This window comes from Castor canadensis, chromosome 1 (assembly GCF_047511655.1).
Source record: "Castor canadensis chromosome 1, mCasCan1.hap1v2, whole genome shotgun sequence".
NCBI classification, from domain to species: domain Eukaryota; kingdom Metazoa; phylum Chordata; class Mammalia; order Rodentia; family Castoridae; genus Castor; species Castor canadensis.
Window position 1 is genome coordinate 40208983 of NC_133386.1, and position 22972 is coordinate 40231954.

The following is a 22972-nucleotide window of genomic DNA, read 5'->3' on the forward strand; positions in this document are numbered from 1 at the left end:
CACAGAATTTTTTTTGAGTGTTATGATGGGAACACTGTAAGATTGGGAATACTGGAAGTACCTGTCTCCCACCTATTTTTTTTTGCATTTTATTCATTTATTTTATTATTGTTGTGCTGTGGGTACATTGTAGCATTTACAATGGCTCTTATAATGTATCAAATATATCATACTTGAATTCACTTCCTCTACTGCTCTTTCATTTCCCACAAAATTTTTATATTGAAATTTTTTTCAAAGTATTGATTAATATCTTTTTGGATTAATCACCAAGAAGTATGAGGAGTAATTAATTGAAAAACCCATAGCTATATCCTGTTTTACTATAATCTAATCCTTATTATAGTCCAATTATCATACATTGTTTGAATACAAACACAATGAAGGAAAGTGATCAGAGTGATTACATGATAGAGATAGGATTTAGCTCCAAGTCCAAGTTGTATGACTACAAAGACTATAACAGTTAAGTCAATTCAGCTGCACTTCACTATTCTATCACACTGTTGCAAATATAATTGAAAGATTCTTACCAGTAAGAGTAGCCCAGAGATAAAATGCACTGAATTTTGCCTGCAAGTGAGTATCCTGTTAGAGATACTGTTAGAGGCTTCCTTTGCAGCTTACTGCACAAGGGATTCATACATTGGATAAATACTTCCTTCTTACATTATCCTAAACTATCATTTCTGTGATCTTCATATCTTAAATAAGCAGTAAAGAAAAATTATTACTTTTGTAAAAACAAATCCATCCCAGAGCTAATTCAAAGTATGCATGTTATTATTCCTTCCTTTATTCAACAGATAGTCCATTTGATATTAGTATTTATTCCTCTTTAAGTTTCTGTCTTTTTAAACAATGCTAGTATTGTTAAGGGCAAAACAATAACAGGTTATTCTTATTGAAGAAGTTTTTAATTATCTTGTTTTATAAATTTTTGCATGAGATAGGCTAATGTAATATCACTAAAACATAAATATCCCAACTGAAAATGTTTTCTTAAAAACATTTTAGTATAATTAATTTTTGTCAATTTGTAATTCTTAAGTGTACATTAGAAACTATGTCTCACAATATATCAATGCAATATAAATTCCTTTAAAATTATATTTTGAAGTCTAGCCTCTTCAATTTAACACACTTACCATCATGATAGCAGGGAGAAATTGCTATCTTTCTCAAGGAGGGAGACGGTCTACTATAGTTCTGAAGACAATCATATCACTTTATAACTTCTGTTCTATATGCATATGTTGAATGAAAAAGATATTATAAGAACCTCGCATTGAAACTGACAGAAAAGTTAAGCTGATTTTACATCTTGTTTTAAAAGATTTATTAATTTTTTAGTACAATTGCTAGTTATTTTTCTTTATTCATCTTTAAAAGAAAATAATTTTCAGCAACATTCTTTATGGAATTTAGAAATTTTAAATTACTATTTAGATGAATTAAGTTATACAAAGTAATTTTATTTGAGTTCGGTATAATTATAGTTGAGCCAAATACTTAATTTAGCAAAGGTTCTGCTGATTTTAGTAAAAGGGTTTAAACAGCATAAATATGTAATGACATCTGAAATGAATAATAACTTTTTTGATAGCTCATGTATTTTCTTATATAAAAGAACTTATCAAGATATCCAAAAAATTAAGCAATGGAGAACTGTATTTCTTAGTTAACTCTTAATCAATAAGGAATAAACTCAAAACATATTAAATAACTTTTTATGGTCCATTAATACATACTGCAATTTACTTGCATTTATTTAGTTAAATAATGTTTTCTTCTTTTTAGCAGAAAAACCTGCAAAAGTATCAAGTAAGTACTGCTTAACATGTATGTGCTAGTCAGCTCTTCATGATTATAACAAAATACCTGAGAAAAATGACCTGGAGAAGGAAAGGTTTATTTTAGCTTATGGGTTCAGATGTTTCAATCTGTAGGCAGCAGGCTCCATTACAACCTTAAACAAGGAAGAGTTTCGTGACAGCAGAAACATGTGTTGGAGGAGAAGGCTATTCGTGTCATGGTAGTTGGTTTGCAGAGAGACAGAAAGAAAGGGCCTTGGGACAAGATAACCTTCAAAGGCATGACCCCATGACTACAACCTCCAACTAGGCTATACTTCCTAATAGCCCACTAAGCTATATACTCCTTAATGGATTAATTCATTCACACCCTCTTGACCCAGTCACCTCTCCGTAGCCCCACCAGCTGGGAACCAAAATTTTAGGGGACATTTCATATCTAATCCACAGCATATCAATTTCAAGCTGAAATAAATGAATATTTTTATTTTTAATGTTTGGAGATTGAGTTATTCCATACAAAAACTTCTGACAAGAATTTGTTAGCTTTTATTCTTTCTTATGTTTAAAATTTTAAAATCTGTATTATTTAAAGTTGTAACATGATGGAAATATTTTGGTTTCAAACCTGAAAATAAATGTAACATGAATTCAAATAAAATCTTTTCTGTAAATGAAGAAAAGCAACCCTGCTTTTGCCTGAAATTCTGTCACGAAAAATTTACTATAGAGCACATATGGTAGAAGAATGATGTCTTATTTGCTATTGTTTTCTGGTATTCACTAATTTAAATGTAATTTTAAGTCTAAAATGTGTAAGGATGACATAATTCAGTCATCATAATTCAGTGTAATCTCATAAATGTAAGCAGACACAACTCTACAGAAACACCTTTATATCAAGATTCAGTTATGGATAGGAATTCTAAGTTCATAAGCTACAACTGTTACTTTTCCTACAAATTCCTAAAATTCAGGGGAACAGCAGAAATCCTTTCCTTATTTCTAGATTTAATAAAAACAGTTCATTACAAATCAGTGCTACCAACAACAAATACAATGGTGGTTATATGCATAATTTTAAATTTATAGAATTTACATATTAAGAATGTTTCCATAGATTAGCTATTGTGAATAATGCTACAACAAACATGGGTGTGCGGGTGTCTTTGATGTAACCTGACTCACATTCCTTTGGATATATTCCTGGGAGTGGAATTGCTGAATCATATGGCAGTTCTATTTTTAGTTTTTTGAGGAGCCTCTATACTGTTTTCCATAATAGTTGCACTAATTTACATTCCCACCAGCAGTGTCTGAGGGTTCCTTTCTCCCCACATCCTAACAAGCTTTTGTTGTTTGTGTTCTTGATGATAACCATTCTAACAGGAATGAGGTGGAATCTTAATGTGGTTTTAATTTGCATTTTCTTTAAGGCCAGGGATGGTGAGCATTTTTTTGTGTGTTTTTTAGTCATTTAGACTTCTTCCTTTGAAAAACCTCTGTTCAGTTCATTTGTCCATTTCTTCATTGGGTCATTAATTTTCTTGGAAGTTCAGTTTTTTGAGCTTCCTGTATATTCTGCTAAAAAAAAAAACGGGTGAAAATGATTTTAATAAAACACTTAGTTTAACTCAATCTGTATGAATATTACTTCAGTACATAGTCAACATAGAAGTTCACATCTTTTTTGTATTGTGATTCTGAAATTGTGTAAAAGTATATGTATTTTACATTTATGGCACATTTTAATTTGTGCATTTCAATTCCCCATGGCTCCATATAAATAGGGGAGCCTACATTGGATTGGATAGGTCTTAATATACTGAGTGCCTTGAATATTAAGGGCAGTATAAAAAAAATCAATAAAATAATGGAATTTGGCATATATGTCATTCAAAGTCTTTTGCTAGAAATAGAGCCCCACCTGGACTTAAGTAACTTAAAAGGTAAAACTGTTACAAAGATGCTGAATTATTTAGCTGTTGCAGAGTGAAACTTAGTCCCAGAAAAGTTCCTAGTAAGCTACTCTTTTCCATATCTTCTCTCTACAGCCACAGGTGGTGAGGGCACACTTCATGAAAGAGTTAATAACCTTGAAGAATGGTTAGGATAGAGAAAGCTGAAGGAAAGGATTGAAGTGAGAGACTAAGGAAGCACAGCAGATAGAGGCAATCAAAACTCAATTGGACTCCAGGGCAAGGGTTAGAAACAAGTGGGAACTAAAGGCCTGTATGGTGAAATTCTGAGATAGTGTCTATATGCACCAAAGGTCTCTAGACTGATTGCCACATAAAGCTATTATTTACTTCATATTGGGGGCTAAAAACTAAAGGAACTGTTGAGAAGTAACAATAGCAGTGGTAGTAAATGGAAGAGTAATTACTGGAAAAAGAAATATATGAGGACAAAAATATAGCATTTCTAGGCACCATAATGAAATAAATGCCCAGAAATGTCATGAATGAAACATCTTAATAAGTTGGTTTCCTGAGTATATGAAGGATTATCTTCTCTGTAGCACACAGTACTTTTTACCATGTCTTTACAGAGGCAATCATCAAAAACCCTCTAAGATATTTATAAAATAGAGCATCCTGTAAGTATTATTGCTAGTAAACAATTATCGCTCTATTCCACAATCTCTTTCAGCATTGTGTATGTGTTTTTGTTGTTGGTGGTAGGAGGGGTGGGCTTTTTGGTAAGACTTTGTGTATTTTCATCATGTGTTTATCTTTTACGAAGTGATTCTAGAAATAGTGATGCTTTGAGTCCATTGCTCCCTCTACCAACATTTTCTAACTCCATCCCAGTTCCTGCTAGTAGGCCATGTCATCTAACCAACATAGGTTATTTTCTTTTCCCTGCTTTTGTGCTGGATACACAGAAATTGTCCTTTGTACTTAGGGGAAGTAAGGCTAACGTAGGGAAGAGGGCTGGTGTGAGGGGACAGGCATGACTTCCTGAATTCTATGATCAGTCTGATTGAGATGACTGAAGCCATCTCAGCAGATGGGTTCTCAAACATTTTGCTGTTTTATTTTGGGGGTAAAAAAAGATACATGTGAGAATCAGCAATGCATGCACAGTTCTCTATTACCTCAGAGAGAGTAACACTGAAAAATCAGGTTTGCCATGGTTCACAGAGAATTATAGTTTAATCAATGTCTGTTTTTCTGGGTTTATTTTTATTAAGTGTATGCCTTGAGAACTTCTAAATATTCATTTTATTTTGTTCTGTAACTTTTGACTATGTAAACATGATAAACATATAATAAATGACTTGTTTCTCATGGAGTTTGGAAGACATTAGAAGTGGGTGTATGTTAGGGTTTATTGCATTTAATACCCATTCTCTTAAAAATAAAAAGTAAGTTTTGAATTTTAAATAATGCAGCCATCTCTTCCTGCTATTACTCTAAAATATTTTGAAATCTTTTTGTCTGGAAGAAAACTCATGCATCATAAAATATTCCCCAAGGGTTGCCCAAAGGCAAAACATAAAATAAAACAAAAGAATGAGAAAGTACATTGTTAAAAGTCAGAGTGCTGAGGAAACATTTGCATCTAGATGAGTCTCAAAGCTATTGAGAACAATATGTCATAGTAGGAGAGGATGGGCATCAAAGAAAAAATAGCTACAAGTGCCCACAATTGTCATTGTTATTGTTGTTACTGTCTGCTAACAAACATTTAAGTGAAGGTAGGTAAGGCTTTCTCTCCAAATGGGTATCTTCAATGGAGTTATGTGGTAAAACACTTCTTGAAATCATTCTATGGTCAAGTGTATCTTCATCAACATTTTTCTTCAATCATAAATAAGTGAGCCTTTTGCCATCAGCACTTCACAAAATGATTTGCCTACACAGGTTTGAAATCATTACACAGTCTCTGAGATCTAATTTTGATATTAGTCCAAGCTAGTAAATTTAATGTTGGCATGGCTATCCTGATAAAATTGTAATCTTTTCTAGAAGGTAATTGCTATTTAGTGAAGCTTTCACCTTGCCTACTAGAAAACTAACCAGGACTTCACTTTTAAAATCTGCCACTTTTGTATCTTCTTTCTGTGATAAAATTCTTTTTTTTTTTAATTCATTTATTCATATGTGCATACATTAGGTCATTTCTCCCCCTGCTCCCGGGCCCCCTCCTTCTTCACCCCAACCCCCTCTCTTCCAGGCAGAATCTATTCTGCCCTCTTCTCCAATTTTGTTGAAGAGTAGACATAAGCAATAATAAGAAAGACATAGTGTTTTTGCTAATTTGAAATAAGAATAGCTATACAGAGAGATTCCTAGCATTGCTTCCATTCACAAGTGTATTACAACCCGAATTGATTCATCTCTACCAGACCTCTTCACTACTTCCCGGTCACCTTCCCATATTGACCTCTGTCATTTTAAGGTTACTGTATTAGCTCCTGTGCAGCAGGGAAATCAAACACTTTCAAGTTTTGAGTTTCCTACCTTTCCCCATTTCTCCCATATGTGCTGTCCCCTAAGCATGTGACCCAATTCTAACAACACTACTGTATTTGCCCTAGATCTAAAATCTGCATATGAGGGGGAACATATGATTTTTGGTCTTCTGAGCCTGGCTAACCTGACTCAGAATGATGTTCTCCAGTTCCATCCATTTACTTGCAGATGATAAGATTTCATTCTTCTTCATGTCTGAGTAAAATTCCATTGTGTATAAATACCACATTTTCTTGATCCATTCATCAGTAGTGGAGCATCTTGGCTGTTTCCATAACTTGGCTGTTGTGAATAGTTGTGCAATAAACATGGGTGTGCAGGTGCCTCTGGAGTAACCTGAGTCGCATTCCTTTGGGTATATCCCCAGGAGTGGGATTGCTGGATCAAATGGCAGGTCTATGTTTAGTTTTTTATGAAGCCTCCAAATTTTTTTCCAGAGTGGTTTAATAGCTTGCATTTCCGCCAGCAGTGTACAAGGGTTCCTTTTTCCTCACATCCGTGCCAACACATGTTGTTGGTGGTGTTTTTGATGATATTCTAATGGGGTGAGGTGGAATATTAGTGTGGTTTTGATTTGCATTTCCTTTTTGGCCAGAGATGGTGTGAATTTTTTCATGTGTTTTTTGGCCATTTGAATTTCTTTTTTAAGAAAGATCTGTTTAGTTCAGTTGCCCATTTCTTTATTGGTTCATTGATTTTGAGAGAGTTTAGTTTTTTCGAGTTCCTTATATATTTTGGTTATCAGTCCTTTGTTTGATGGATAGCTAGCAAATATTTTATCCCATTCCATAGGTGGTCTCTTCAGTTTAGAGACCACTTCTTTTGTTGTGCAGAAGCTTTTTAATTTTATGTAGTACCATTTGTCCATCCTTTCTCTTAGTTGCTGGGTTGCTGGAGTTCTATTGAGGAAGTCCTTACCTATACCTATTAGTTCCAGAGTATTCCCTGCTCTTTTCTGTACTAGCTTCAGAGTTTTGGGTCTGATATTAAGGTCCTTGATTCGTTTTGAGTTAATGCTAGTACACGATGATGAACATGGATCTAGTTTCAGTTTTCTGCAGGCATATAACCATTTTTCCCAGCAATGTTTGTTGAAGAGGTTATTTTTTTTGTATTTGACAAAGGTGCCAAAAACAAGGTGTGCATAGCTGTGTGTATTCATATATGGATCCTCTATTTTGTTCTACTGGTTTTCATATCTGTTTTTGTGCCAGTACCATGCTGTTTTTTATTGCTATTGTATTGTAATACAGTTTGAAGTCGAGTATTGTGATACCTCCAGCGTTGCTCATTTTGCTAAGTATTGCCTTGGCTATTCATTGTCTCTTGTGTTTCCAAATGAACTTTAGGGTAGATTTTTCAATCTGTGAAGAATGTCATGGGAATTTTGATGGGAATTTTGTTGAACATGTAGATTGCTTTTGGTAGTGTAGCCATATTTATTATGTTGATTCTATTAATCCGTATGCATGTGAGATCTTTCTACTTCTGCATTCTTCCTCAATTCTTTCTTCAGAGGTAGTTTTACTTGTAGAGGTCATTCACATACTTTATGTTTACTCCTAGGTGTTTGATTTTTTTGAGGCTACTGTAAATGGAATTGTTTCCATATATTCTTTCTCAATTCGTTCATTGTTGCTGTATGGAAAAGCTAATGATTTTTGTAAGTTGATTTTGTATCCTGCCACCTTGCTGAAGCTGTTTATGGTATCTAGGCATTTTTGGAGTAGAGTTTTATGGGTCCTTAATGTATAGGATCATGCCATCTGCAAATAGGGATATTTTGATAGTTTCTTGACCTATTTGTATTCCTTTTATTTCTTCTTCTTGCTTAATTGCTCTGGTTAGGAATTCCAGGACTATGTTGAATAGGAGTGGGGATAGTAGGCATCTTTGTCTTATTCCTGATTTTAGGGGAAATAGTTTCAGTTTTTTTCCATTAAGTATGATGTTGGCAATAGGTTTGTCATATATAGCCTTTACAATGTTAAGGTACATTCCTTCTATTCCTAGTTTTCTTAGAGCTTTTATCATGAAGTGATGTTAAATCTTACAAAGGCTTTTTCTGCTTCTTTTGAGATGTTCAAGTGGTTTTTGTCTTTGATTCTATTAATGTGCTATATTACATTTATAGATTTGTGTATGTTGAACCACCTCTGCATCCCTGGGATGAAGCCAACTTGGTTCTGGTGAATGATCTTTCTGATATATTGTTGGATTTGGTTTGCCATTATTTTGTTGAGGATTTTTGGATCAATGTTCATTAAGGAGATTGGTCTATAGTTCTCCTTTTTAGAGGTATCTTTGCCTGGTTTTGGGATAAGTGTAATACTGGCTTCATAAAATGTGTTTGGCAGTTTTCCTTCCCTTTCTATTTCATGGAACAGTTTAAGGAGGGTTGGTATCAGTTCTTCTTTAAAGGTCTGATAGAATTCAGCAGAGAATCCATCAGGTCTCGGACTTTATTTTTTGGGAGACTTTATGCTGCTGCAATTTATTTCATGTTATAGATCTATTTAGGTGGTTAATATCCTCTGGGTTCAATTTTGGATGTCATAAGTATGTAGAAATTTGTCCATTTCTACATACTACAGGTTCTCAAAGTAGTCTCTGATGATTCCCTGGATTTCCTTGGTGTTTATTGTTATCTCCCTTTTGCATTTCTGATTTTACTCATTTGGGTTTTTTCCTCTCCTCATTTTAGTCAGTTTTGCCAGGGGTCTGTCAATCTTGTTTATTTTTTCAAAGCACCAGCCTTTTGTTTCATTGATTCTTTGTATGTTTTTTTTTATCTCTGTTTCATTAATTTGGCCTTTATTTTTATAATTTCTCTCCTTCTGCTTGTTGTGGGTTTTGCTTCTTCTTGTTTTTCTAGGAATTTGAGATGTAGCATTAGGTCATTTATTTGAGATCTTTCTGTCCGTTTAATATATGCACTCATGGCTATAAACTTTCCACTTAGGACGGCTTTTCCTGTGTCCCATAGGTTCTGGTAGGTTATTTTTTCATTTTCATTGACTTCCAGGAACATTTTAATTTCCTCTTTTATTTCATTGATGACCCACTGATCATTGAGCAATGTGTTGTTCAGCTTCCAATTGTTTGCGTATTTCTCCTGTTGTTTTTGTTGTTGAGTTCTAGTCTTAATGCACTGTGATCAGATAGAATGCATGGGATTATTTCTATTTTCTTATATTTGCTGAGGCTTGCTTTGTGCTCTAAGATATGATCCATTTTGGAGAAAGTTCTATGGGCTGCTGAGAAGAATGTATGTTGTGCAAATGTTGAATGAAATATTCTGTAGACATCAGCTAGGTTCATTTGACCTATGCTGTGATTTAGTTCTAGAATTTCTTGATAAAATTCTTTTTATTTTGCCACTTTTGAGTTCTGAATTTTTTCTTGTATAAATATAATAAGTGAATGATTTGCTTCAATATTTCAAGTAGGATGGATATTTTTAATATGAGAAGTAATCTACTTTGAAAATTAGTCTCAAACTTTAAATAAGCTTAAGGTAAAATTTCAAAAAGACTCCACCTGTGCAAAAGTTAATATTCTTTTCCTGAATTTATATGCTTGCTATATCTTAGGGCTGACAAGCAAAATCTGAAATGAACATCTCTTTGGGATTTCCTTTAAAAGAATGTAATTTACCCAAACTAAAGCATAATATTTGTAATTAATAAAATAATACAATATTCTGTATTTATTATATGTTCCTGCATTGAAGTATTTTAAAAACTTCAGAAATCTAGAATTTTCTAGTAGGTATTTAATTTCTGATTGAGAGACTATTTCACTTTTCAAATTATAATGTTACTATTAATGAGCTAACGACTGTTTAATTGATAATCCAGTGTCCCAAAGAAGTAACTTTTTAAGTTTCTTAAGGAGAAAGAGTATGCTTTGCTTTATGTTAACACTACCTTTAGTTCTCTTTTGAACAAATTAACAATCTTTTCTAAAGTGATCAAATCCAACTGAAGTTCATTTGAGAGTTAATTTACCTTTAAAATTCATTCATGTTATCTCAAATGAAGTTGATGATAAAAATAGTGTACAATTAATTAATGACATCAGCATTTTAACTTTTAAATTAGTGAATCGTTTCATCATTGCACAACATATGTCTATGTCAGCCACAATTTCTAGCACTCTACATGAAAATTAATAATCTGGTTAGGATGCAGTTGCAAAACAAGTCTTGAAACACTATTTACTTGACTTCATAGAATCAGTTTGAATGGTTTTTTATTCATGCCTATGATGTACTGAATTCATTTGTCTTAAATTAGATCAAAATGGAAACAAGTGAGGTAAGCAGAATTGTAGAAATTGAATGGCTATTACATTTGTCTCGCTCACCTGTTAAAATTGTTTGTAAAAAAAAAAAAAGCCATCTCTGTTGTTAACATAAGATCATGTGTGTGGCTGCTTTTTTGCATTGTTTCAGTGAGTGAGATTTATTACATAATTGAATCCAAAACAGAAAGGGAGAAGAGGACCTTTTCATTTCTTAAAACAATTCCTCAGAAAATCAAGATTCAAGAGAGAGATCATTCATAAATCACTCCAGTACATTTTATTATTTAAAACTACTTTATTATATAATATGTGATATATGCAAAATAACAGTTGAAGCATATTGTAAGAACTAGATGCTACCAATAATATGCCTTCTAATTTGTCCTTTTTCTTAAATTCTATCAGAGGTAACTCTTGCCCTAAGCTTCAGTTTTGTAGCTCATTCGTCTGTCTTTAGGGCATATGCTGGTTTCTTGACTATGTATGTGTATGTGTGTGTTTGTCTATGTGTAGCATATTGGAGGATATAGTCTGACAATTTCACTTAATATCATGCTTCTCAGATTCATCCATATTTTGGGTAGTTATAATTCATTTGTTGCTAAAGTTACCCTGTTTTAACCAAATTTAAACTTAATTGTGCAGTCATTAGAGAAACCAGTCTTCTCTTTGAAGTGTGTACAGTGCTTAGCTTGTGAATTAATATATTATTAGTTTTAGTAAATATTTCATATTTACTAAATATTGATTGGGAAGAATTTTCTAATGGCTAGAAGCATAATTCTGTATACATTAAATCAAACTTAACCATGTTTTTTAAAATATCCTATATCTTCTTTAATTTTTGTGCATGTGAAATATCAAAAATTGAATAAAGTATAGTCTCCTACTATGATGGGAAATTGTCCATTTATCCCTGTAATTTTATTTTTATATTGCCAACTATGTTATGTTATACATTAGTTTATATTTATTATTTTATTTCTTTTTTTATTCATTTATTCACATGTGCATACAATGTTTGGGTCATTTCTCCCTCCTGCTCCCCCTCCCCCCTTCCTTCTAGGCAGAACCAGTTCTGCGCTTTTCTCCAGTTCCATTGAAGAGTAAAAATAAGCAATAATAAGAAAGACATAGCATTTTTGCTAGTTGAGACAAGGACAGCTATAGAGGGAGATTCCAAGCATTGCTTTCATGTACAAATGTGTTACAACCCAGGTTGATTCATCTCCAACTGATCTTTACACTGGTTCCTAATTCCCTTCTCATGTTGACCTCTGTCACTTTAAGGTTTCCGTATTAATTCCTCTGGAGTGGGGACATCAAATGTTTTCATGTTTTGGGTTTTCTATCTAACCCCATACCTCCCATATGAGTTCTCCCCTTGTCATGTAACCCAAGTCCAATAATATTGCTGTATTTGCCCTAGACCTAAAGACTGCATATGAGGGAGAACATATGATTTTTGGTCTTCTGAGTCTGGCTAACCTTGCTCAGAATGATGTTCTCCAGTTCCATCCATTTACTTGCAAATGATAAAATTTCATTCTTCTTCATGGCTGAGTAAAATTCCATTGTGTATAAATACCACATATTTTTGATCCATTTATCAGTAGTGGGGCATCTTGGCTGTTTCCATAACTTGGCTATTGTGAATAGTGCTGTGATAAACATGGGTGTGCAGGTGCCTTTGAAGTAACCTGTGTTGCATTCCTTTGGGTATATCCCCAGGAGTGGGATTGCTGGATCATATGGCAGGTCTATGTTTAGATTTTTAAGAAGCCTCCACATTCTTTTCCAGAGTGGTTGCACCACCTTGCATTCCCACCAACAGTGTATGAGGTTTCCTTTTTCCCCACATCCTCTCCAACACCTCTTGGTTGTGGTGTTTTTGATGATGGCTATTCTAACAGGGGTGAGGGGGAATCTTAGTGTGATCTTTGATTTGCATTTCCTTTATGACTAGAGATGGTAAGCATTTTTTCATGTGTTTTTTGGACATTTGAATTTCTTCTTTTGAGAAAGATCTGTTTAGTTCAGTTGCCCATTTCTTTATTGGTTCATTGATTTTTGGGAGAGTTCAGTTTCTTAAGTTCCCTGTATATTTTGGTTATCAGTCCTTTGTCTGATGTATAGCTAGCAAATATTTTCTCCCAGTGTGTGGGTGGTCTCTTTAGTTTAGAGACCATTTCTTTTGTTGTTCAGAAGCTTTTTAATTTTTGAAGTCCTATTTGTCCATCTTTTCTCTTAGTTGTTGAGCTGCTGGGGTTCTATTGAGGAAGTCTTTGCCTATACCTACTAGTTCCAGAGTGTTTCCTGCTCCTTCCTGTACTAACTTAAGCGTTTCTTATAAATTGAACATTTACACTTACATAGTGACTTTAATATTACATATAATGCTTTTTTTTTGAAGCGCATTAATTCTGATATTCATATATTTGTCTTAGATTTTCTGGTTACTATTTTGTGATAATGTATTTTTTAATGAACTACTTTATGTCTTTCCATGCCATTGTACTTTAGAAGAGTGTCTATTAAATAACAAACATGAAGTTTATACTGTATTTTCATAGAACAATCTTTACTTTTCATGTGATGAATTTAGACTACATTTTTTGTGATTAATAATATTTTCAATCTGGTTTTTACCTTACTATTATAACTATTTTCTATTTCTCATTCTCTCTCAATAATTCTTTATCAACTTTCTTACCTTTTATAAATTGAGGCTTCCCCCCCATTTGAACTGTTTTGTTTATTTGTTTGTTTTAAACCTGTTATTCTATTCTGTAGCCTCTAGTAATCTGGAAAGGGAATACATTTTTTCTATTACTTTAGTGGTTACCTCTGAAATTTTAATAAAGTAGAAAGTTTCTGTAAATAGTCCCTCTAAGAAAGAGAAGAGTATTAAAACATCAATTCTATAACATCTAATCCTGACTTTTATGACAATTTTGTTAATATTTTTAGGTCTAAAAAACCTAAATATGATAATTTCATATTTCAATTGATATGTAAAGTTTACTTATGTGTTTATCAGTTTAACTGCTTGACATTCCTTCTGCATCTTTTACTTTCTTTGACCTCATGCTCTTCCATTGGCACCTACTTTATTGCCTTGAACAAAGTCCTATTGATGGAAACATACTGTTTTTGTTTACCTAAAAATTTGTCTCTGTCATCCCATTCACAAAAGCATTTTTTATTAAAAAAATTTGAGAAAGGGTCTGGCCATGTAGCATAGATTGGTCTTGAACTCATGATCCCGCTGCCTTAGCCTCCTCAGTACAGGGATTGTGGGCAAAACAATCCCTGATATTGCCAAACCTGATAGCCTTTTCTTCACTGAGCACATCATTTGGGTCTCCAGTTGTACATTGTGAGCAGCTTGCAATGTATTATTCTACACGCTTTCTTTTCCACTGTTTGAGGGAATTTCTATTATTACTTTACTTATCCTTTCTTCCTGTGTGGTATATCTTTTCTTTCCAGATCCTTTAAATATTTTCTCTTTGCCTTTGGTTTGCTACAGATTCACTGCAATTGGTTGGAATGGGATAATCTTTTTCATTTCTTTTCTTTTTAGGTGGTACCAGGGTTTGATCTTGCTTGCTAGGCCAGTGTTCTACCACATGAGCCATACCCTCAATCCAAGATACTTATATTGTGAAATCATTTTAGAATACATGCATTCTTTTTTTATTTTACAACTTTGAAGGATTCAAAACCATTTTTTCTTAAAAATATTCTGTTTCCCATGTTGTCTTTCCATTGGTTCTTTACTCCTATTGATTAGGAATGTGTTAGATATATCCATTCTTTCTTCATTGATAATATTGTTTTAAATATTTTCATCTCTTTGTCTCTGTGCTCCATTTACTGTATTATGGTTGATTTGGTACAAAATCTCATAATTTCTTTACCTCTATATAATAGCTTCTTTAATTTACTCAATAAGCTTTGATGTATAATTTATATTTTGCATTATAATAGCTATTTTTAATACATATTGATTGGGCCAGTAATAGTAGCACATGCCTGTTATTCCAAATACTCAGAAGACAGAGATAGGAGGATCACAGTCTGAACCAGTCCCAGAAAAGTTAGTACCAGACCCTACCTGGAAAACAACTAAAGTGAAAAGGAGAGACAGGAGGCATGGCTCAAGTGGCAAAACACCTAACAAGCGTGAGGCCCTGAGTTCAAAGCCCAGTGCTGAAAGAGAGCGAGAGAGAGCGAGAGAGAGAGAGAGAGAGAGAGAGAGAGAGAATTTAAATAATAATCTGAACAGATCAAAAGTAGAAATGCACATATCAAAATTTGTGTGATGCAGCTAAAACTGTGCTTAGAAAGAACATTTGTAGCATTATGGACTGATTTTACTAAAGAAGAAAGGGCAATGCAGAAATACTATGAAAACTACACATAGGAATTTGACAAATTAAATAAAATCAGCCTAATTTTGATAAAGAACAGCCACTAAAATCCATAGCTCACAGCACACTTGCTTGTGCAAGAATGAATTCTTTTCTCTTAACATCAAAAACAAGGAAGTGTCACACCAATTTCTTTCCACTGCAAAAAAGGCAAAGAAAGGAATGTAACACAATTCAGATTAGAAAAGAAGAAACAAGTGTCACTTTTCACAATGTGATTGTCAACATAGAAAAATTTTTAAATTTATAATAAAAAATTTCCTTGAATTATTAAGTATTTAACAGCACTGCAAGATGTAACTTCAGTACACAAAATGCATTATTTCCTACATATAAGCAATGTATTTTGAAACCAAAATAAAACTAAATTCAGCATAAGTCACCCAAAAGAAATACTTACATATAAATAAACAAATATGCAGATAGTCTGTACACCAAACACTATAAATGAGGATAAAAATGATCAAAGAATACCCAAACATATGTAGAGACATACATAGTCATGGAATGGAAGAGTCAACATAATAAAAATGTTAGTACTCCCCAAACTTACTATAATTTAATGCAATTACATTCAAAATACCAGACTCTTTTAGACACAGAAAAGCAGAAAAGCTCTTTTGTAGTAGCTAAAACATTTTTAAAAAGAACAAATTGGAGTAATTATTGATTTAAAATTTTACTTTACTGTTACAGCAATTATAAATACATGGTATTGGGAAAGGACAGGCATGCAGATTCCAGAAACAGACCTACATACACATGGCCATTCTTTTGGACAAAAGTTCTAAAGCAATTCAATGTAGAATGGACTGTCTTTTCAACCAGTGGTTCCAGAACAACTGTATGACTATATTTAAAAAATACATATCTAAACTGATATCTAAACTTCACACATTATGTAAGAATTAACTAAAAAAATAGATTGTATCTCTAAATATAAAACATGAAATTATCAAACTTTTAGGAGAAAATATCTTTGAGACCTTGGATTAGATGAAAAGTAATCAGACATGACACTAAAAGTATTGACCATAAAAGACAAATATATAAATTTTTGACCATCAAAATCAAAACTTTTCTCCATGTAATATAAGGGAAATTTTGGGGAAAAATATAAGGAAGTCACATATCTGACAAAAGAAAGTGTAGTTTTTTAATTAGGTATAATACAAATAATTAAAAATGAACTTCTAAAGATAACAAACTTTAACAGCACTTTACCAAGTAGGATATATAAGCAGCCAGCAAGAAAAAGCTATTTAACAAAATTAGACTCTGGGGAAAACACAAAATTAGCCCCCATACCATAATATCATACATCTATTAGAGTAGCTAATTGTTTTTTAATAGCAAAAAGTAAAGATGTGCTGGTGAGGATTTTGAGCAACCAAAACACTAATTATTGCTGTTCGGAATGCAAAATGGTGCTGACACTATAGAAACTGCTTGAGTGTTTCTTTAAGAGACATGCTTGCATTATAACCCCATCATCTCACTCCTGGAAGGTGTGAGAAATGAATACTTATGTTCCCACAAAAAAATTGTACATGAATATTTAAAATATGGCACTATACTTATAATCGTCAAAAGTAAAGAAAATTCAAATGTCCTTCAACATTTGAGTAAATATATTAACTATAGTACATCCACACAATGGAATATTATTCAGGAATTGCACCAAAAAATTATTTACCATGTGATCATATTAAAAGTAAGATAAAACAAACAAAATACCCTAAAAAACACTTCCTGACTCTGTTATATTGTCTCATTTCTTTGTCTCTAGTGCCCTTGCCTTCCTCAACTTTTAGTCCATGCCCAGCAATTTCTTTCCATTTATGGGATCTGCTCCTGGAAGTGAGGCTCAGTACCTTCAGACCTCAAAGTGGGCTCTTTACACTCCCTGCTTTGGACTTGGCAAAGTCTCCCACCCTTTTCAGCAGATGACCTCAACTCAGCCTCATTCATTCTAGAAAACACCTATTAACTATTTAAGGGTTTCTGTTTTCAAATCTCCCAGATTCCCCACTGTTTCCCTCTGCTTCCCCCTCCACAGATTTGCTTCTTTGTAGTCTTTTAATCATCAGTTTGTCCCACCCACAAGTATTTTAGGGTTCATCCAATCTTGTTATCAGTACTGTCCATGAAATTAGCTATCTATCTGTTCTATCTGCTTCCACAAGGAGATGTGAAGGAGATTTGTGTAGTATGTTGCAGCTAATTTCTCATAGTCCCCTGGGGTGATTTTATTTTCAATCCACCGTTTTTGGATTAACAAAGGATCTCAGCCTCTGCACCCCACTTTACTCCTTGCACCTATAGTTTGTGAGCTCCTGTTTTAGTATGGACACTTGTCCTCCTGTGACCCTACCTCTCATGTATCTCCCCCTCCCCAGAATTCTCTTTGGAGATTATGTTTACCTTCTCTGAGCCTCAACAAAAGATGTGAAGTTTTGGTGTTTTCCTGAGTGAAAACTTTAGGCTATCCAGTTGACTATATTATCAGAAGTATTCATGTCCAATAATCTTTAACCAAGCTTATTGACTTGCTTTTCAAATAAAAAAGAGAAATAGCTGAGATCCTAGTTCCAGGGAATTTTTAAAACTAAGTATGTTATACTAACTTCAAAAAATTTGTAATAAAACAAGTTCTATTGATGCATATACACAGAAACCTTTTAAAAAGAAAAATAAGAGGTCTTCTTGTAATATGTGGGTTAAGGCTTATTTCAAGATAGATAAATAGATGATAGGCTTATGTCAAGATAGATAGATAAATAAATAGATGATAGATAGATGATAGATGATAGATGATTAATAGCTAGATAGATAGAGAGATAGATATACTTACAGAAATATACATACATAAATATTTCTTAAAAGTGATTGCTTTAGAAAATGACTGACCTCTGTTTTGCTAGAGGTCACTTGTTGGATGAACACTAGCATCTATATAGTTTGTGTTAGAAACATATTAGCATCAAATTTGTCATTGGAATACAAATGGTTTCATAGAGAATTAGCCAATTCCAAGGAAAATGGCTTCAGAAATACTTGGTTTCTTTCATTCATGACTTAAAAGCTGTATAAAGTTTGGGAAATTACTTAATATTTCTTTGCTTTTGTAGCCTTATTTTAAAATTCTGATAAATGATATTTACTACATAGAAATTTGGGGAAGATTAGAGAAGATAAAATAATAGGTGAGTAAGAAATTATTGTGGCATACTAAGTGATTGATTATTAATAGTATCTTTTTGAATTAGGAAGATGGTGATAATTGTGGCATGATGCTGGGCTTCTTCCCTAACTAGAGACAAATTTCATGTATTCAGCTTCTGTATTAAAATGCATAAATCTATGAAATGAGATAACAAGAAAGATCTCATTGAATTTTTGTTGGATTTGAAGCAATTTCACTTTTTGGAGAAGGGTGATTAAATTCATGGAGATTCTATTCCAGAAGTTAAAAAATGGAGCCATCCCATTTGACTAAAGCCTTCTAAATATGTACCAGTTGCCACACACATCACTCTGATCATTCCTCTTCCTGACCCCAAAAAAGTCTGTGTGTAAGGCACATTTGGTGAAATGTTTGTCACTGCTCATTATTACTCTTTCGGTCCCAGCAATGTGGCCTCATTCGTTTATGGGTGACGTTAAGTTATTCTGACATTGCCCTGAAGGCAGCCATCTCATCCTCAGAGTGACAGGATAGACACTTGGAAAGGACTGCATACGTTTATTGAACACTCTCGGCTTCATTGTGTGCTGTGTGCAAAATTCCAAATGTGAGCTGTCTCAGCATACTTTATTAGTCCCTGGAGTCAAGTTCAAGAATTCTGAGGCTATTGCTCAGTGTAGCAGTTAATTTTCTTTAAACCTCGTGATTGTTTTGAATAATAGCATGTGTAGAAGGAATCTTTCACACCTGAGGGCTAAAATAAACTAGCTGTTATCCATTGCTTTGAACTACAGTGGATGCATAGGATTTCTTGGGGAAATGTAAATTCATAGAATGTAATATTCTATTAAACTGTTTACACATAATTCAGCAAGTCAGTTGAGAAAATAATTTGGAGCTTTGGCTATCTCTCTAGACATAAAGTGATGCAGTAATTTGATTAAATAGGAGTGAGGAAGAATACAAAATCCATGCTAAGTTTCTTTTGTTTCTGTGTCTAAGGAGCCCAGATGTTTACCAATGAGTATCTCTGTAAACTTCACAAATCAGAAGAGATTGCAAGCAGAGATAAACATGCAGTAACTCTGCTGGCACAGGGGAATACATTATTTAGATAGTTTTTATTTATTTATCATGTTTGCTAAGAGTATGCAGAGCAGTCTGGACACTGCACAGAAAATTTCATTTTTAAAAATGAGAAAAACAAAATTAACAATCTATGCTATCACTATGAGTTCTTTAAAATTTGCCTTCTTTCTATATTGCAATATCTCTTAATCTTTCCCATTCTATCACTGCTACCTTTCCATTGTTAGATCAAGAGGCATTGCTTCTTCCAAGGTTGGTCATTCCAAGTTCCTCCTTTACTCCATCCCTTCTTGCCTGTCCTTATCCATCTTCCCTCAGTCTTTCCATCTTCAGTTCTTTTTCTAAGGAATCTTCCTCCTTGTGCCTACAAATATGGACAACCATTCTTTTGTAGTTTCCCTGCCTGTTGTGTTTTATAGAGCTGTTGTACTTTTGCTCTGCTTTTATTTACAACCACAGTTCTGAAACAAATCTCCCCAACAATTTCTCACCAAGACTCACTCGCTTTTAACTCCATATAACCTGGATATCTTACCCACCCCCATACTTTCCTCAAATAGTTCAAAGTTCAACATGAAACTCTGAATTGCAAACCTTACTTGCCTTTTCTTCCTGTATGATAAGTTCTACATTGAAATGCACAATGTTTTGAAATATTTTCCTCTCTTGACTTCAATAATATCAGACTCTCATCCAGTCTATTTTCTTTGTGTTGGATTTTTGCTGCTTTTCCATAGAAGTTGAATTCTTCCCATCCTCAGTTCTCTTTGCTACTCTACTGCACTCTGCCTCAGTGGAGTTATCTACTCATGCTCTCTACTCTGCTGTCTACCTCTTTGTGGATAAGACCCCCAATTTTTCTGAAGCCTAATCCATCTTCTCATCTTTGGTCCCACATTTTCAACTTCCAACTTCACTATTTGCACAAATTTCCAACTGACCTTCCTGTCATATTCTTCTTTTACTTTTCTCTCTACTTCTTCCAAGTCCCCCCCAAAAATTCTACCACCTGACTTCCACTCACTGATCACTTAGACATAAAACTTCGAATTCTACTTTGACTAGTGAATGTTCCTTGTCACCAACCCTAGTTTAGTTGTCAAGTCATGTTAGCTTTTACTATTTATCCTCTGAATCATTACAGTCATTACTCCTGTCTGATTTCTGTCATTGTATCTTCATGTTTCTACCAACAGGTTAAGTTTCCTCTAACTTGAAATTGATTAGACTATTTGTATAAGAATTATTCAAAAATTCCCCTGCATACTTACATTAAATTTGAAATTTTTTATCACAGTGATGTAGAATTTCTAAGATTCAGCTCTAAACTATATAATATTTTTGTCTCATTATTTTCTAGAACCTATGGTAGGTTCCAACCCAATCCAGTGTTCTATTTTCCTAATATTTCTGTATCCTAAATTTATCCTTTCACTTAACTTTTCTTCCTGCCTGACTATCCAATTCCTTGTGATCTCTCAAAGGTCATTGCCATGGAATAGTTTCCATAATAATTCCTTTGATCTACATAAGAGAAATTGATCAAAACATATTTTGGCACCTGGAATATATTAGTTCATGGTATCTTGTACTTGTTTGGGTACATGTCCATTTTTTTTTACTTGATAGTAAATTACTTATTACATCCTATTTCCTTTTGGTTCCTTCAGAGCACACACAAAGTGCTTTGTATATGGAGATAGAATACTTTGGTAGAAAGAGTGAGGCTCTAAAAGTTAGGAAAACTATCTTTATACCTTCCCTCTACATTTGTTAAAATGTGGTGCTTTCAGGGAATTTCTTTTTCAAATTCTGTGTCTTAAAATTCTCTTGTAAAGTGGGAATTTTCAACACAATGTGTAGGTACCTTGTGTGACTTAAGTGAAAACATATGTGTAAAGTACCTAGCACTGCAAAAGAGCTCATCATCATTCTTATGATTGTTATTGAAAAGATAACTGTGTCATAAATGAATAATTTTACAGAAAATGCCAAGGAAATCTTTACTCTGACTGTAAAATTAGACTAAACACAATTTTAACTCTAAGATTCTACATTTTGTATTGTAAATATATGTTACAGTACAAAATATACATGATGAGCTGCATCCTTTATATGATGAAAGGACTAAACTTTCATCCAACTTTGAGGAGTACTATAAATATATGTTTCCAGTTAATTCATTTAGATACATATAATAGCAGTGTTAAATCCAAATTTAGTAATTTTGATATGGATTAAAAAGTGATAGTTGTTCTGAGCATCTAAAATTTCACTTTCATTGTATATTTCAACTCAATTTAAATTTTATCTTGGAATACAAATTTAGCATTAATTAATTGGCAAATAACCAATATTATATACATTATTTTTTCCATAAAATAAATAAGGTAAGTAAGAAATACAGCCAATATACTTCCATTATAAAATTCTCCTTTTGAGGAGCCCAGTTTTGCTTTGTTTGTGTCACTGCTTTCAATTTGCATTATTTACTTAAATTATATTGTTATAAAGACAATACATTCACTTCGAGAAGTAACATTTCTTGTTTTCTAAAATACTTTGATCCTGGTATTGGTTTGAATGTTTAATATTCCTGTTTTCAAAATAATATATTTTTCTTTTGCCACACTTGTTTTTAATTATTTACTTTTGAAGTATGTTAGTTATTTCATAGAAATTCAATTCTTCATTTGGAATGGCATTTGTCACAGTATGGTCTATGGATCTCTGGTGTCCCTGAGATACTTTTAGGTGATCTGTTAGACCAAAACACTTTAGATGGTGCTGCTAAGTCCCTCTTAGCCTTTTACTCTCATATTCTGATGAGTGTAAAATGGAGTTTCCAGAGACTAAATGACATATGAAGACATTATTAGTCTGACTAAAGGAATATATGCTTGACAGCCTTGTATTTAAAAAATGTTTAGAATAATTTCAATAGATCTCATTTTCGAATTTTCATACATGAGTACATAATACTTCCACAATATTTACTATACTATACCCTTTACTTATATCCTTCCCCACCACTGGTGAAGGAAGGTGAATGTGGTGCAAATATTATATACTCATGAATGAAAATAGAAAAATGAGACTTGGAACTATTTTAAGAAAGGGAGGGGGTGTAATAAAGGAGAATGACGGAAGGAATGGATTTCACTAAGATACATTGTAAGCATTTTTGTAAATCTCACAAGGTAACCCCAGTACAATAATAAAATGATAACAAAAATTAAATTTAAAAATGTTCAGGTTCTGTTATGGTAATTAAAAGAAGTTATAATCCACATAAACAAAAAAAATCTTTGGAGTCTTCAAAATTTTTTAAGATTGTAACAATGTTCTATGAAGAAAAATATGTTGACTATTGTTCTAGATAATTCAAAATAGAACCAAGACAATGTTGCTTGTTGTGAATGAAAAAACCTTTCATTTTTAAGTACAACTTGTGAATTTGTGCATTAATCTCATATAATTAAAAATACATATAATTACACACTATATCTACCACTGATACTGACAGTAGACTCAACATTTCCTTCTATCCTGGAATTCTTTTTAGCAAAAATCCAAGCCCTTATTTATTTATTTATTTATTTATTTAATACATAGGTAGATGGATAGATAGATAGATAGACAGTGTCTTCAAGGGCA

The 22972-nt window shown here is 33.1% G+C and overlaps 1 protein-coding gene and 1 long non-coding RNA gene across 31 annotated transcripts in view; one reads left to right on the forward strand and one right to left on the reverse strand.

Moving 5' to 3' along the window:
* The window catches only part of Trdn (triadin), a 374084-nt gene that overhangs the window by 342450 nt on the left and 8662 nt on the right, over positions 1-22972 (forward strand). For 26 of the 30 annotated variants that reach the window (XM_074075307.1, XM_074075305.1, XM_074075306.1 and 23 more), the window contains one exon: positions 1801-1824. The exons of 2 other annotated variants lie outside the window; for them this stretch is intronic. In XM_074075307.1, the coding sequence (XP_073931408.1) occupies positions 1801-1824 (24 nt within the window). The remainder of the gene's footprint in view (positions 1-1800; positions 1825-22972) is intronic. 2 more of the 30 variants (XM_074075289.1, XM_074075287.1) reach the window with 1 other exon arrangement.
* Positions 1-22972, reverse strand: part of LOC141423914 (uncharacterized) — a 215945-nt gene that overhangs the window by 41626 nt on the left and 151347 nt on the right. The window lies entirely within an intron of this gene.